The sequence below is a fragment of the Prenolepis imparis genome, unplaced genomic scaffold (genome assembly GCF_030444845.1).
Source record: "Prenolepis imparis isolate NDT839.2.m4 unplaced genomic scaffold, iyPreImpa1.0 SCAF_9, whole genome shotgun sequence".
Classification (NCBI taxonomy): Eukaryota; Metazoa; Arthropoda; class Insecta; order Hymenoptera; family Formicidae; genus Prenolepis; species Prenolepis imparis.
In genome coordinates, this window is record NW_028141167.1 from 8,106,593 (window position 1) to 8,122,853 (window position 16,261).

At 38.1% G+C, this 16,261-nt stretch overlaps 1 protein-coding gene across 1 annotated transcript in view; it reads left to right on the forward strand.

Annotated features, from left to right (window-relative positions):
* The window catches only part of LOC145940955 (cell adhesion molecule Dscam2), an 81,991-nt gene extending 66,039 nt beyond the window's left edge, over positions 1-15,952 (forward strand). The window contains exons 16-28 of the mRNA XM_083046639.1: positions 2,542-2,690; positions 2,857-3,011; positions 4,219-4,400; positions 5,063-5,371; positions 6,819-7,109; positions 7,469-7,604; positions 7,687-7,814; positions 8,163-8,591; positions 9,016-9,300; positions 13,721-14,007; positions 14,881-15,127; positions 15,247-15,337; positions 15,439-15,952. Of these exons, the coding sequence (XP_082902765.1) occupies positions 2,542-2,690; positions 2,857-3,011; positions 4,219-4,400; positions 5,063-5,371; positions 6,819-7,109; positions 7,469-7,604; positions 7,687-7,814; positions 8,163-8,591; positions 9,016-9,300; positions 13,721-14,007; positions 14,881-15,127; positions 15,247-15,337; positions 15,439-15,865 (3,116 nt within the window). The 3' untranslated portion in view covers positions 15,866-15,952. The remainder of the gene's footprint in view (positions 1-2,541; positions 2,691-2,856; positions 3,012-4,218; positions 4,401-5,062; positions 5,372-6,818; positions 7,110-7,468; positions 7,605-7,686; positions 7,815-8,162; positions 8,592-9,015; positions 9,301-13,720; positions 14,008-14,880; positions 15,128-15,246; positions 15,338-15,438) is intronic.
* The last annotated feature ends 309 nt before the right edge of the window (positions 15,953-16,261 follow it).

The following is a 16,261-nucleotide window of genomic DNA, read 5'->3' on the forward strand; positions in this document are numbered from 1 at the left end:
GTATTCACAATAACGCGCTTGGCATCTCTATCATCTGCGCGGATATCACATTGACCATTAAAGTTAACACTACGATGTCTTCCGCAAAAGCGTTATATTCGCGGATAACGCGCCGCGGCTTTTACCCCTGTGTCGGGCGAGAATCATTAATCATTTATCCTTCGACGTCGCTCCGTGTCCCGCTATTCGTTTAGGATTTATTTTGGATTTACTTCATGGCTTTCGCCGGGTCCCGTCCATTTCTCCCTTCATCGGAGCACGCAGTCGCCGTCAGTCGGTGTTCAAATAAATTCATGTCGAAACGATCGAAATTCCATTAACAGGAATAGCATAATATGTATCTCATTAGTAAGTAATAATTCAATCGCCCGGAATGTGCGTCTATCCGAAATGTGCACGTCTATACACTGGATGAAATATTTAACTCTCTAATTTATTTGAAATATTTGGGAGAAATGTAATACAAAATAAAATACGCGTGGAGAATGATTTTTTATATAAAAATAGTTTACAAAATTGATATTAAAGTTGTGTAAAAAGAATGCAACATGGCTTCTGAAATAAAATAAAATACAATACAAATGTTGCATTAATGTGTTACATTAATAGAGATAATATATAAAGATAAAGGTTGAAAATTTATTTACCATTCGGAAATGAAAAAATATAAATCAGATTAATTCGCGTTGCTGATACACATATAGTACAACATGCATGGTGTACGCATTGTTTGACGAAAAATACATTTCGCATTTTATTAAAACGTTTTATTCTACGGAGCAACTCTTGCGAATACAAGCTGAATATTTTCCCTCATAATATGCTATTTTGTAACGTCGCTCCAAGATGCACGCGTGCAACGTAATGTGGTGCAGTCTGTCGCATGAGCTGCGACTGTCAAGAGCAATGGTAATTACATTGTCGTGTCTCTCGTAAACTCACGTCGAGTTGATTTCATATATATATATATATATATATATATATATATATATTGTACTAGATATATATATAACGGAACCGCGAATTTGTTCGCGACTCATACACCCGCATATATGCGGCCGCAGAAACAATTTCGTTCTTTGATGTTCTTCCGCGTGCTTGCGTCCGAAAGCATGCGCGCGATTTACGTTTCTCGCTGATCAATTTCTTTACAAGGGAACCATCAGCTGAGCTTACATTTCGCTCGCGGTCAAGCTTTCTGATATATATTTTGTACGAGATATTTTTACAATATGAAAATATTCCGATTGAACTTTTATATAGATATATTTCTCATATATTTGAACCTTTTTTCCCTCGCACGGAAAATGATAAAAAGAAAATTAAATCGCATAATATTTAACACGATCACGCGTGCATTGTCGAGTATATTTCATTGTAATGTAAAGGAACCACTCTATTTTCTGGAGAAGTGGCCTGGTATATATGTATGTATATATACGTATATACCAGGTATCTCTCCAAAGTTGGCGGTTTTCATTACGACAGCTAAGTCAAAGTTTTCTGTAAAGTCGTTTGCGAATCTTCCCACTCCGCGTCTTTGTTTTACACTCTCCTTCTTTCCTCTTATCCCGAGTACCGACCATCTTCCCCGCTCTCGCTTCGCCCTATTTTCGTGCCACAAACTTCTCTTTGAAACGCCCCTTACCCTGGCCGCTCGTTAACTTTGGATGTCCTCATTTACGCCTAATCGACTCGAGTCTTCCCGCCGGTGTTAAATTATCGAACTTAACGCACGAAAGGGCAATGGAAGCGTCGTGGTGTTAACGCGCATAAAACATGTTCTTGAGGCAAGTACCGTCGAGAATTATTATCGCTCTTACCCAAAATCGAGTCTCGCGAGGATCGAGATTTCCGAGAAATGCCGGCCAAACGATGATAAATTCGCGTCCTCATTGTTTGCGCTCTTGTTGCAATAATTTACATCTCCGCGAGATTTTAATCATTCGAACCCTGGCGTCGCGAATGAATTTTAATATCCGCGTGTATGTTTTATTAGCCTCCGAAAGTTGCTGCATCGTCCTACTGCGATTATGGATTAAAACTAAGATTCTTACTGGAGATAATCTGCATTTGAGATGGCGAGATTCGCGCGGCACAAGAGAGTAACGGAGTTTGAAATTAATTTTCAAACTCGGCACACACACATATCCGTATTAACGTGTTTGATTAGCGTGTTTGATATTTATTGCCTTGCTTTACCTTTGCCCGAGTCTGCAGAGAGCTTTCATCCTCCATTAAAGCGTCATTCGCTTGATCGATTTGTTCTCTCGTCACATACGATCCGTCTTTTGCGGCCAACTGCGAACTATTAAACTAGTACGGGCTACATACGTCACGCGGATGCACGGGAGAGAATCAAGATAGATTTATCTTATCTTCCCCCGCGAGCGAGATGTGAGTTAATCGCGCGTGTCGAAACCGTCCGGATTTTCACGCACCGGGGAGAGATACTTACATCTCGCCTCGCGAGACTCGCGATTACGCTTAAGAGATCGTCACTGATCATCCATCTAAGCGTTGTTGCCTTTTGCTGGAAAGACGTTTGGCATGAGCACAACACGCAGAAGCTGGTAGCCGGGGACAACACGGTCGCTCGAGTATCGCCCCTAAAACCCGCGACTACCTACCACTTTCGAGTGCTTGCGGAAAATCATCTTGGAACATCAGCGCCAAGCGACATCCTTCATGTCAGTATCAAACATTGTCGAAAAAACAAAAAAAACAAAGCATGAAATCAGAAAAGAAAAACTTTCACATTATCACGAACGAATCATTTACGCGCGATAACGTCAGACGGACTGTTGTTTCTTTTTCACGTGTGCCGTGGGTGGCGTCTCGAAATTTTCGAAACAGGTGCAAACCGATGGCGAAGTGCCCGGTGGACCGCCCAGGCACGTCTCCGTGGAGCCCCTGGGTCCGCAGCAGCTCAAGATCACGTGGCAACCGCCGGATCGATCCCTGTGGAACGGCGAACTACTCGGATACACCATCGGCTACACCAATCTCGGGTATCATTATTTGCTTACTGCTCTTGAGCCGCGGTAGTTTGCGGCATTTAGCGCTCATCATCGAACCCGAAATCTCAAACAATGACCGCGATGATCCGTTCGTTTGCGTGGATAATGCGCGTACCCGCGTATATATATGTTATGTGTGTATATTCAGCGAATTTACACAGCCATTTGTTGGAGTCATTTGTTAAGCGACAAATTTATACATTTTCCAGAGTAGCAATTTTGTACAGCAAATTTTGTTTCAAGTAAAAAATTGAAGCGTTTGCGAAGCCAAAAGTTTAGTTACCAAATTATTTTCGGCGAAATAAAAATTTTTCAATATTTATTTTCAAATAATAAAATTTGTAGCCAAAATCGAGAAATAGAAAAATTTTTTTACAACGATTCCTTTATTTATGTAAGAGATTTATCGAATTTCAAATGCCTCCCTTTACAGAGTAGACTACATATCATTTTTTTTTTTTTTTTTTTTTTTTTTTTGCTTTTTCGGAATAGAATCCATCTATTTTATTGGTAAAATAAAATTGCTATGAATATAAAAACGTTTTGCAACGAAACTTATTAAATGAAATATGACGGTAATGTTTGCCCTGTGACATTTCAGAATAATTGGATTATGGCGAATATGTATGGCGATTCAGTATCACTATGAATTCTTAAAATATCTTTTGTCCGAGCTTCGTAGTTATATTCCATTGAATTTCGAGATTGTTAGTTCCTCCATTATACTCGAATCGGATGGCGGAACGTAATAAATGCGAACGATAAGGACAATTTCCGGTAAACTTTGGCGACAGCGACTTTCGTGCTTTCCCGTTCTTAGACTAGCACCAAGTTTTAAATAATAGAATGCATAAGAGAAGAAATTTTCTGGTAATATATTTATGTTTATATATCACATATTTTTAACGCTATTAGCATTGAGTAATCGTTCAACTGGCATCCTGGATATTATTCAAAAATTTATTATACAAAGATCTAAATCAAGGATTTTTATATAAAAATCTAAAAGGAACCATTTCCTTTTATTCCGCGATTTTTCACAGAAAATAATTTAGAAGCCATTCTGACAGCTTTTTCTCGACACGCTTTTCGTTCGTGTAATTGATACAACGTTCAGATTTTAGCGCTGTCGATTGCTTCTGTATTTTGCCCTTTATCTTCTCGCTTCAACGAACCGTGGCTCGCGCTTTCCTTTCAGAAGCGATGATCAATTAACGAACACGACGCGAGTCGGAATCACAGGAAACGGGGACGGTTCGCACGATTATAGACTAACCGGTCTGCGAAAATACACCCAATATAGCATAGTGGTGAAGGCGTTCAATAGCAAAGGAGACGGCCCGGGATCCGATCCCGTGACGGCGCACACATTCGAAGACGGTGAGTGAGAAAAGTTCCCAATTTGCTTCCTCATTTATCGAGCCTGCGGGATTTCGAGTTAACGAAAATATTTGGCACGTTAAACAAGGTAATTACAGCGTGCCGCTTTGAAGCGGCCACTTTGCATTTTGATTACGGATTAAATATAATTGAGAATTGCAAATGACGAGATTAAGTTTCAAATTACAAATTAATATTATAATTTAAAGTTTGTCATGTGTACAGCGGGGCGCTGATGTACAAACATTCCACACTATATATAATGCATAATGCTGAATGACAATTATTTGCGCAACAATATTGGTTTACGAAACGAGCTTTTACGCGAGACACAATCTACGAACATGTTACAAAATATTGATAATAATCATTTTTTGTTTTAAAGTTTTTATTGTTATATCGGGTATATAAATTCCTGCGGGATATGTTTTAGTTTTAAATCAGTTTTTTTTTTTTTTTTTTTTAATCGATTTGTGCATGCTCATAATTTCGTACTTTTTGTTCCTTGTGATTTGATTAATCGCGCTTTGAATATAAATTCGAAATAAAAGGTTTTGATATACCGTATTAGTAATATATAAATTCGTGACTCTGTATTTTCGACACGTCGAAGGAGATACAGTAGCACGATATAGCGATTTACGACATACGATTTGATGTAGTTCCAAGTGCGCCACCGCAAAATGTAGCCTGCGCCGCACTGAATGGTCAGAACATCCAGGTGACCTGGAAACTACCGCCTTCCGACAAAGTTCACGGGGTCGTGCAGGGATACAAGCTACTGTACGAGGCAGCGAGCGGCGCCGCCTCGGACTCGCAAGCCGGCAGAGAGACGAAAATCAGTCATGCTCTCAGTACGGTCTTGCACGCTCTCAGTCCGTACACCAACTACACGGTGCAGGTGCTCGCCTTCACTAGGGCCGGCGAGGGTGTCGCGAGCAACTCTGTATCCTGCACCACCGGGGAAACCGGTAATTTAAATTCCAATTTCGAACACGCGAATCAATTTCGACGCGTATAGTAGTCGATGTTTCATTGTAAAAAAAAAAGATTTTTTATTTCTCCCCATTTCTCAAACGAGCGAGTCTGATCAGCTGATCGATAGTTTTAATATCAAAAAACACATTTTTTCTGGAAGATAAATGTTTCTTATAGTGACAGAATACCACTAGCAGATCCTGACGTCGATAATGGGGGGGGGGGGGTTTACAAAATTATTTTATTTAATATTTTTGGTTTCATGATTAGCTTTTATTCCAGGATCAACGACGTCGATAGCTCTTTAATGTTTGTTTTTCTTTATTTATATTTTTTAAACAAATTCAGCAAAACTGTTTCTTTTAATTTGCAGGGGGGGGGGGGTTAACTTCCCCTCCCCAGGATCTGCCAATGTATATATCTATTATATAGATATAAAAAATTTCTCGCCTAATTATTTTTATGCAACGAAATTATCTCATTATTCGTCCTATGTCTGACTTAATCTATACTTAACTCCTTGAATGCGTAATGAGTATAATTTACAATGTATCTTATACATACATATATTATATAGATATAAAGTATATATTATATAGATATAAAGAATTTCGCCTAATTATTTTCGTGCAACAAAATTATCATTATTTCGTCCTATGTCTGATTTAATCTAAACTTAACTCCTTGAATGCGTAATGAGTATAAATTACAGTGTATCTTATACTTATATATATACACTAGCGGATCCTGACGTCGATAGCTCTTTAATGTTTGTTTTTCTTTATTTATATTTTTTAAACAAATTCAGCAAAACTGTTCTTTTAATTTGCAAGGGGGGGGGGTTAACCCTCCCCCTCCAAGGATCCGCCAGTGCAGAATACTGTACATTAAAAAAGAAATGTTTCTCGAAAAATATTATAATTAAAATTATAATCGTTCGATAAATTCAGAAAATAAATAGATCTATAATATTTGCGAGATCCGTTTAAATATGACATTTCATTAACATGAACATACAATTTACGATTTACAAGGAAACCTCGGGAAAATTCTGATTTTAATGAAATTTTACACACATGTAGGAGAGATATTTAAGCAGAAATTTTTAATTGAAAAAAATTATTAAAAAAATTTTATTAATATGGTTAAATAAAGGTTCTATGAAACTTTTGTATAAAACAGTTTTTGATATCACGGTTACTTGTCAAGATATATCGAGAAAAAAGCCGCTCTATATATGTATATGTATATATATATATATATAGACCCCTTGATTTTTGGGCTGCAACTAAAAATTTCTAAATTCCTATATTTATCGCCTTACGTGTGTAAAGCTTCGGAATTTTCGGGAGCACGGGAGCTCTTGTTAGTCTCTTTTTATGAACAATTTCTTTACAAACTAATTAAGTTGCCAACGAAGAAATGCTGCTCTGCTAATAGTTCCCGACGCACCGGAACGCGTGAAGTGGATGGTGAGCGGCGAGAATGCAGTCGTGATATCTTGGTTGCCACCGCGACGACCGAACGGGTTGCTCATCCAGTACACGGTTTACATTCGCATGTTGGAGCAGGGTCAGGATAAGATCATCAAGAACCCTCTGCCCGCCCAGAACTTGCATCACGAGGCAACAGGCTTGAAGCTGCAGTCTTACGAAGCGTGGGTTACGGCCTCGACTAAGGTCGGTCAGGGTTCAAGCACGCCGGTCGTCAAATTTCAGCCCAGCACCACCGGTAAGTCGGTCTCCAAGTTTTTGCGAATTGGCGAAAAATTTCCTTGTTCCTCCCTTCTTCGTAAAACTTTGTTTCGCATCGAGGATTTTGTTTCAAATCGAATTCTTTATCCAAGTTCTGCAAGAAAACTGCACGGCTATCGTGTGCGAAATGTGTATATCAAATATCCCGGGAAAGTACAGCTTTACCAAATGATAGTCCATACTTGAAGAAAAATCTCTAGCTCTTTTGGAATATCCTTCGATCGATAGCAAGCGCGATATTCACGACCTTCCGATAATATATCCGTGCTTTGCGAAAGGATATTATAGCGCAAATGGCACACGAATGGAATTTCGTAACCGAAGTACTTTAATTAGTTCCAGCTGCCATAATATCATTTGGCGTGCCCATCGTGGTTCCGTGGCGAGTGGACGTTAATATGGCTTGCCTTGTCGTCGGCGATCCTCGTCCGAGCGTCGAATGGCGACGTGCCGACATGAAATTACAGCAAAAGTAAGTGTAACGACGAATCCCGTAGAGCGTGGAATCGATTGACGAAACGTACAAACGTCACTTGACGAAACGAGTTTTACAGATCGCACATTGGACCCGATAACACTTTGATTCTGAGGAACGTGCAGAGAGGTCACGAGGACAATTATTCGTGTCACGTGAAAAATTCGCTCGGCACCGACGAAATTACGTATACGCTGCATATTCAGGGTAGGTACATCGTGTAAACGAAATCGTCAAGTTATTCAATCGCTGATTACGGTTCGACGTTGGTACGAAAATTACATTTAGATTATACGATCCTTTTAAAAATTATTCAAATTTTGAAAGCACACCCACAGACACACTCTCTCCCTCTCGAGTCTTGAAATACATTTCATAGACTCACGAGAGCAAAGTTACGAAACAAACTCGGTTATAGAATAATCCCCATGAATTCTTATCCGCGCGCGCGCGAGAACGAGAAAATACATTTCACGAAGAGCGAGTAGTAGTCTGCCGGGTATTTCTCTCTGTGCACACGAGTCAAGTTCTAATTGGTAAACTTTACGCACATAGTACCGCCAACGTCGCCGACTCTGCTGGCTACCGGCACGACGACCGACGCCATCCAGTTACAATGGAAGCAGGGCGACAACGGCGGCTCACCCATTAAGGGATTCCTCTTGGCTTATCGTCGGGAATTCGCCGAATGGGAGGAGGTGATGCTGGACCGGCGTGCGAGCACGCATCTCCTCGAGGGTTTGCAATGCGGCACGCGTTACCAGTTCACCCTCGCCGCTTTCAACAGGATCGGTAGCGGCGGCGCGAGCGATATACAGACGGCGAAGACGAACGGCTCCAAGCCCGTCCCGCCGCCGAAGCATCACTTCGTCAAGCCGAATCAGACGTTCGTTATTCTGGAGTTGGCGGCTTGGCAAGACGGTGGATGCCCGTTGACCTACTTCGTCGTGGAATATAGGAGGCTGCCCGGGGATTGGCTGCTCGGTAAGAACCTACAACTCTCTTCGGCAAAGTTGAAGTCACGAAGCGAAGAAGTAGCGCTCGATAATTCACGAAAACATGACGTTGATAGTCCTGAATTAATTCCGAGATCGATATCTAGAAAGTTTCTCTTAATCAGAAAAGTGCTGCCGAGTTACCTTTATTTTCTTAAACTTGCGCGTGGTGTAAAATATTAATCGCGATAATCAAATCACTTATTATCGCGAGACAATCAGTTCGTTATTTCAATATGATTTATTAACTTGAGAATAAGAGATATCTGGAAAATGGTTTTATGAGAGAAGAAATTATTGTTATATACGCTTTTACTTTAATTGTGTATTTTAATAAAATACACAATTACGTGCCTTCTCTCCTTTCTCTCTTAAACCAGTTATTAATTACGTTTAATCAATATATGTCGCAGTGTCCAATAATGTGCCGCCGCAATCGAAATTTCCCATCGTGGATCTGGAGAGCGGCACTAGCTACGAGCTCCGCGTAACGGCTTACAATAATGCCGGTTCCACCCAGGCCGAGTACCTGTTCACCACCCCGTCACCGAGCGGAAACAACCGTTTGCACGAGGATCATCACGAGGAGAGCGAGACCACTCCGCTGTATCTCGATGCGCATGTCTTGGCGCCTAGCGTCATCTCGATTCTCGCCGTCATGCTGGCGATCGCCGGGGTGTGCTTTTGCCTCAAGACACGTGAGTACGAGCCTATCGATTCTCTCCCCTCTAATCAATTTACGTCGCAAACGTACGCTCCGAGCGATCGGATTTCGGCTATGTAGGATTCGGTTTTCCACTAAAATAAAAAAAAAAAATTTGTCGAGTACCGTTTATTTTCGCGTATCCCACTTGCAACACACATTGTAACGATTCCGCCGCGAATTGGAACGGGGGGGGGGGGGTGAGGGTGGGGCAGTCTCGATGTTTTAGTTTTTCGTCAACTACTCTCGATATCAGGTACAATGTCAACAGCAGCGGTTCGCGATATCCGCCGCGAGCGTTTGGTTTAATTAAAAACTTCATAAACGAATCACGTAGAGAGTCGCGGTCGTTACTTCAAATAGTCGTTTGTTACTAAAACGAGAACATCTCGCGCTATATTACACAACTTTCAAGAAATATCGGTGCACTGAGTAAGTGTACGAGCGAGTTGTGAGTTACTTCGTATCATTAGAGGAATTATGTTTGGTTTGCTATTTATTTTATACATTGTATTGCACAGTTTTATTTTATGATTAATATATTTTTCCATTATACATTGATTTCTTCTCTGCTCTCTTATATTTTATATCAAAATGGTTTATTTTCGATAGGTAAAGAAATGAATCGTTTCCGCTTACATAAGCGCTTTCTTTTTCAATTATTTAAAGTATTTTTTAAATACTTCGGAAATGAGTTCCTCTCGCATCAATGAATCTCAATTTGAAGGATCTCATTTAATAATAATAATATATAATATTTAATACATGCAAATTTTATTTACAACCGACGCAATATATTTACGATACTTTAAAAGTATTGTAATTGTATAACGTTTCCACGATGAGATGAATAATTGAGTTCCTATTAATTATCAATCACTGGGAGATTGCAAATAATTTAATTTAAATAGTTTAATTAAACAATAAAGTTGCTAAAGCGAGTCTTGATTTCTCGTATTGATTTTTGATATGTTTATATGCATATGTACATATACATATATAAATGCGAATAAGTATTTATTCGTACTAACAATAAGAGGAATTGAACGAGAGATAATGATAAACAGTCATAATTAATTTGCTATAGCTTATTATTCATCACTTATTGCTTTCTCTCATTCATTTCCATCTACGTATTCTGTATGTCTATGAAACTTTAAGCTTTTTATCAATTTTAGCATTTTCTATAACACACATTATAGGTTTCCAGTTGTCGATTTATTAATTTTTAATTTTCTTATCAAAACATTTATGTCTTTGTTACTTAAATTATGTTATTTCAGTCTATATATAATTTTATAAATTAAATATATAGTAGCAATATGATATATAAAGATATTGTTATGCTATGATCTAATGTTAATAATCGCTATGCTTTGTATATGAAATTATGAATTCCATTATCAACTTTATTAGTTTTTCACTCTTCATAGTACATTATACATTATAGGTTTTCTATTCAAGTCTCATTAATTTCTGCACTAATCTTCTTATTCAAATTAGTCCCTTTATCATTTCGCATGTCGCCTATGTATTCGATTTCGTAGCGGATAATATATCTCCGTTTCCGTATTCTCCATTTAATTGATATATCTGCCTCTAACTTTTGTGACAGTTACCTCGCCGACTAAAAAATCACGATGCAAATGAGACGTAACGTTATAATCGCAATTATTTTCTGCGCTGTTCCGTCTTGAACTCATTTGCCTGATACGCGATTCTTACTTTCGTCTACATTGATTCATACGGATTTTATTATGCCACTAGAACAACACAAGCGCGCGCTACGCGCGCGCCATTCTTAGATTTTATATAAAAAAGAATGATATTTTATATAAAGTTTATATAAACATGTGTCTTATTCTGGACGGTTATAAAGATACAACGCGTTCAAGTTTAAGAACGAATACATTTATTAACTTAGTAGAACCAAATGCTATGAAACAATTATATTAAATTTTTGTATTTCATAGAATTTAGTTCTAATAAGTTAATGAATGTATTCGTTCTTAAAACTGAATATGTTGTATCTTTCTAACCAAAATAGGACACATGTTTATATAAACTTTCTTGCTTAAAATAATATGTATAATCATGTCTTAGAATGCTGACCATATTCTTCCTGAAACATCCTGTGTATATACGTATATATATATTTTTTCTTATTTCGTTTAATCCTAACCGAATATAATTACTAATTACGTGCGCGAAGCGAAGTTATTATATTATTCTTTGATAATAAAATCTTAAAAATTGCAACGCAAGCATGAAAATTATTATTGCAATCAATGCATAAAGAAAATATATTAATTAATTATGCAATGCATAAAAATACTGTATTTAAATCTTTAACAGAAAATGCGAACAACAAAATAGAATTTTCTACAAGAATTTTTTGACCAAAATACCTACGCTTTCATTAGACTCACACATCTCCATACATCTGCTACGCTGCGCGTCTCGCGCGGGACTGATCACCAGATTCATCAGTCTCGCGATCGAGATATCTCGCACGAGAATCAGTCTTGCGCGAGACGCGCAACGTGACGGACGTGTGGGATGCGTTAATCTAATAGAGAGGATAGAAAGAGAGAGATGTTTTCGTCGGACCCGGTTCATTCTTGGTTGTGAAGTTGGCTTGCGCTGTTAGTTGGCGACACCGCTGCGCAGGCTTGTGGTCGGTGGTGGGGATTAGTCTCTCGCGAGACGTGCAGCGTGGTGAACGTATGGGACGCGTTAGTCTAATGGAAGGGATAAAAAGAGAGAGATGTTTCGCCGGGTCCGGTTCACTCTTGGCTGTGAAGTTAGGTATCACCGTCAGGTGGCGACACGGACACCGCTGCTCGCTCTGCTCGCTCAGCGTCTTGCGGTCAGTCCAGTCCAGTCGTCCAGTCTAGTCTTACGTGACACGTGCAGCGCAGTGGATGTGTATTAGATGCGTGAGTCTAATGAAAGCGCAGATATTTTGATTTTAAAAGATTCTTTAGAAAATCCTATTTTTTGTTCCCGGTTAAAGATTTAAATATTATATTTGTATGTATTGCTTAATTAATTAATATATTTTTATGCATGCGTTGCAATTTTTGAGATTTTATTATCAAAGAATAATATAACTTTACTTCGCGCGCGTAATTATATTCGGTTAGATTAAACGAAATGAGGAAATAAAAATATATTATATATATGTATAGAAAGAGAGATATATGTATATATAAATATATATGTATATTTAAAAATTATATATATAAATGTGTACATAAATGTATATATATATATATATATATAAATGCATATACTATATATACATGTATATACTATATATACATATTCTGGTTTAAAGTATTATAACATATTATTTAAAACATAATATATTATTTTATTTTATTTTATTTTATTTTGGACAAACTGTTAAACTGCTAATCCTCGCGATGACAGCTGCTCGATGCTATAAGAATATGCTTATATGCTAATATGCTATATGAATAACGCAGAACGCAAATCGAGACAGCTAATTAGCATCGCGTAAAAGCGACAATAATGTCAATAACATGCCTTTTTTTAGAAGGATTCTAAAAAGGCATGTTATTGACTTTGCTGTCGCCTTTCCGCGATACTGATTCACTGTCTCGATTCGCGTTGTACATTATATAGCATCGAGCAGGGTCATCGCGAGGGTTAGCAGTTTGATAGTTTGTCCAAAATAAAATAAAATAAAATAATATTATGTTTTAAATAATATGTTATAATATTTTAAACTCGATTAATATTTTTGATAGTTATCAGCTGATTTCTATAAAAAAATATTAATCGCGGAAAAAATATTATAACATATTATATTACTTACAAAATATAATTATTTTAATTATATAATAATATGTTGTAAATAATATAATATATTATAATATATGTATACTTATATACTTTGTCCACGATTAATATATTTTGACAGAAATCAGCGGATTTGCTAATTAATTTTTAAAATAAGAATATGTTATAAAAATTAAAATAATAATGTGTTTTAAATAATATGTTATAATTCCTTAAACTCGATTAATATTTTTGACAGTTGTCAGCTGATTTCTATCAAAAAATATTAATCGCAGATGAGGCATTATAACATATATTACTATTTTAATTTTTATATATTATTTTAAAATTTGATTAGCAAATTAATGCTTTAATCGGCTGATTTTTGTCACAAAATATTAATCAAGTTTAAACAAACTTTATATAAAAATATCATTCTTTTTTATATAAAATCGAAGAATCGCGCGCGCGTAGCACGCGCTTGTGTTGTTCTAGTGTATACAAATTTTCCATTATTTTATATATAAAATTAGAGATATATGTACAAGAGTGTCATACGAAGAAGTATCTGTTGAATATATCTGTACGAATATATATATTTTTTCTAGATCCAGAGGGATCTGGAGGCGCAAACGACCCGAGCTCGCAAACGCAGGCAGCTTTGGACAACAAACACAATATGGAACAGAGGGAACAATACTATGCCACAGTGAGAAAACCAGGACAGCAATCGCCTTGCCGCGAGGTGAGCGCCCTGGAACGAATACCCGAGTATTCGGAAGATATTTATCCGTATGCCACCTTCAATCTGCCCGAGCAGGAAAATCTTTCGGCGAATCCCATGAGACAAGCGTTCTTCTACGAACGTAGCGAGACCATGCTGCAGGGTGCTCAAGTACGTTTATTTCTCACAACGATCCATCTTATGATTCCCTCTTCGTAGATTGTCACATTCGGGCTGATGAAAAATTTCTAAACTCTGACGACTGTTCAAATAAAATCGTCGCCATTAAGCAATCTCTTTAACAAAGTTATAATGCAATGAAAGAGTAATTATACTTTTCTCGCATTGATAAGATCATTTATTTCGCGTGGTACTTTAAAATTAGAATCACCGAGACATCGATTACTTAATTATAATTCGAAGTAATATGATATAGTGTACAAATATAAATAGTTATTGAAATATTAATAAAGCTAAAAAATTTAACGATTTTTATACATGATAAGGATATCTTCTCTGGAGCGGATATTTAACGATCAATTAATTTCCAATCTGTTAGTATTTTGATCGAATAAAAGTCGCGCTTATTTGAGATTTAAAATCTTTAGAAATAACTCTTGCAAGAATGTATGTGTTTGTCTCAACCATCTCTCGTACACGAAGAAAATTTTATAATGCAAATTACATAAAAAATTACATTTCCTTTTACAACATTTATTATGTAAAGGTGGAATATAACATCATTAAGATATTTATTTCTATAAAAATTGTGAATTATACTTTTGTTCTATTAAATATTAACGATCGTGCATGTTTGTGCATTATAAATCATTAAAATATTTTAATAATTACAATATTCTTTTGTAAAAAAAATGTAATATACGTATATAATATTAGCAGATAAATAATATCGCGATTTCTCTTTTATGTTAGCATGTTCCACGAGAGAGAGAGAGAGAGATTACAAAAAAAGTTATATTGTAATTTTTACTATAATATTTCTTCCTTTCGCGAGAAATCTCACGCTGTCCGAATCGATTGCAGTGCGACGTAGACCAGTACACGAAGGTGCGAGGTCGGGCGCGACGCAAATCGAAATCGTTCAAATCGGAATCGGAGGAATACGACACGCTGGGCTCGGACAGCGACACGGAGGTCGGCACCAGCAGCCGTACCGAGTCGTCGAATCATTTGGACGACTCCGGTCCGACGTCGATAATGGCCCGTTCCCCGGGACCCAATTCCGTCAACCAGCAACGGCTCGCCCTGGTGCAGCGACCGGTTCATCATAGTAAGTTAGTATTCGGTTTTCTGTGTCCGGGCCGCGTGCTCGCGCGGCCCATCATGTAATCTAGCGCGCAGCCACTAATTATCCACGCGTCAACGTCGTCTCGCGTATGTAACTTTCAGATGTGCTGTACCACACGCACGAATCAAGTACATCAACCGAGCCGTCACCAATTTCTGAGAGGAAGACTTTCCCGAGGCTCGAAAAACAAAGGTAGATATCGTCACATGTTTTCGCGAAAAGAATCAACCGCTCATTAAATAATAAACAGTCGCTTTTTTCACGCATAAATAATGATGAACGATCTTTTGCAGGAGTCGCGGCGCGATAGACGCCGCGATCGACGGTCGCATTCCCGGCATCCTGCGGCCGGTGCTGAAGCTGTCGGAGTCCGGAGCGCATTCGTACTCGCGAGGAGCGTCGCCGAGTCGTCCGGTGCGTCCTGGTTCCTACGACAGGCTGGAGAAGGAACCGCCGAGCACCAGAAAGTCCGTCGAGTCGCTCTGCCTCCTGGAGGAGCCGGCGGGCACGTTCAGAATGATGAGAAGGGACGACGATTGGGGCAGCGAGCTGTCTACGTTGGAATTGAAGCCACCGAGCGGCTTCACGGACGTTCACGAGACCAGTGAAGCCGAGTGCGACATCGACATGAAGCTGAAATTGCATAGAAAACGATCGACCGGCCTCCATTCGAACAGCTCGCTCTCCAAATCGCCCAAGGACTTCACTATCACCGTCTAAGTGTTTTAATCAAATATGGAAACCAAAAATAAAGAAAAGGAAAAAAAACCAAAAAACGAAAGATTTAATAAGCGAAACATTGCCAAAGTATGAGTGTTATTAAGTAAGTTACGATTTTCTTGCCGCACATTGAGATTCTCAATGCGATCGCCAGACAGCGTCGATTCTACGGATCTAGATCTCTGGATGTTTGTTTTTTGGAGTGTCTACCTACTGTCAAAGAGTTCGTTTACAAATAAAGACTTATTTTTGCAAAAAAAGGAAGAAAGAAATATCTGTACACCTTCATTTATTCCCGCATTTAAACACACTTATGTCTGCGAATCTTCAACAAAAATATAAATATATTTATAGATTTATCGAAAAATCATAATTATTGTTTCGAGAGAGATTTAA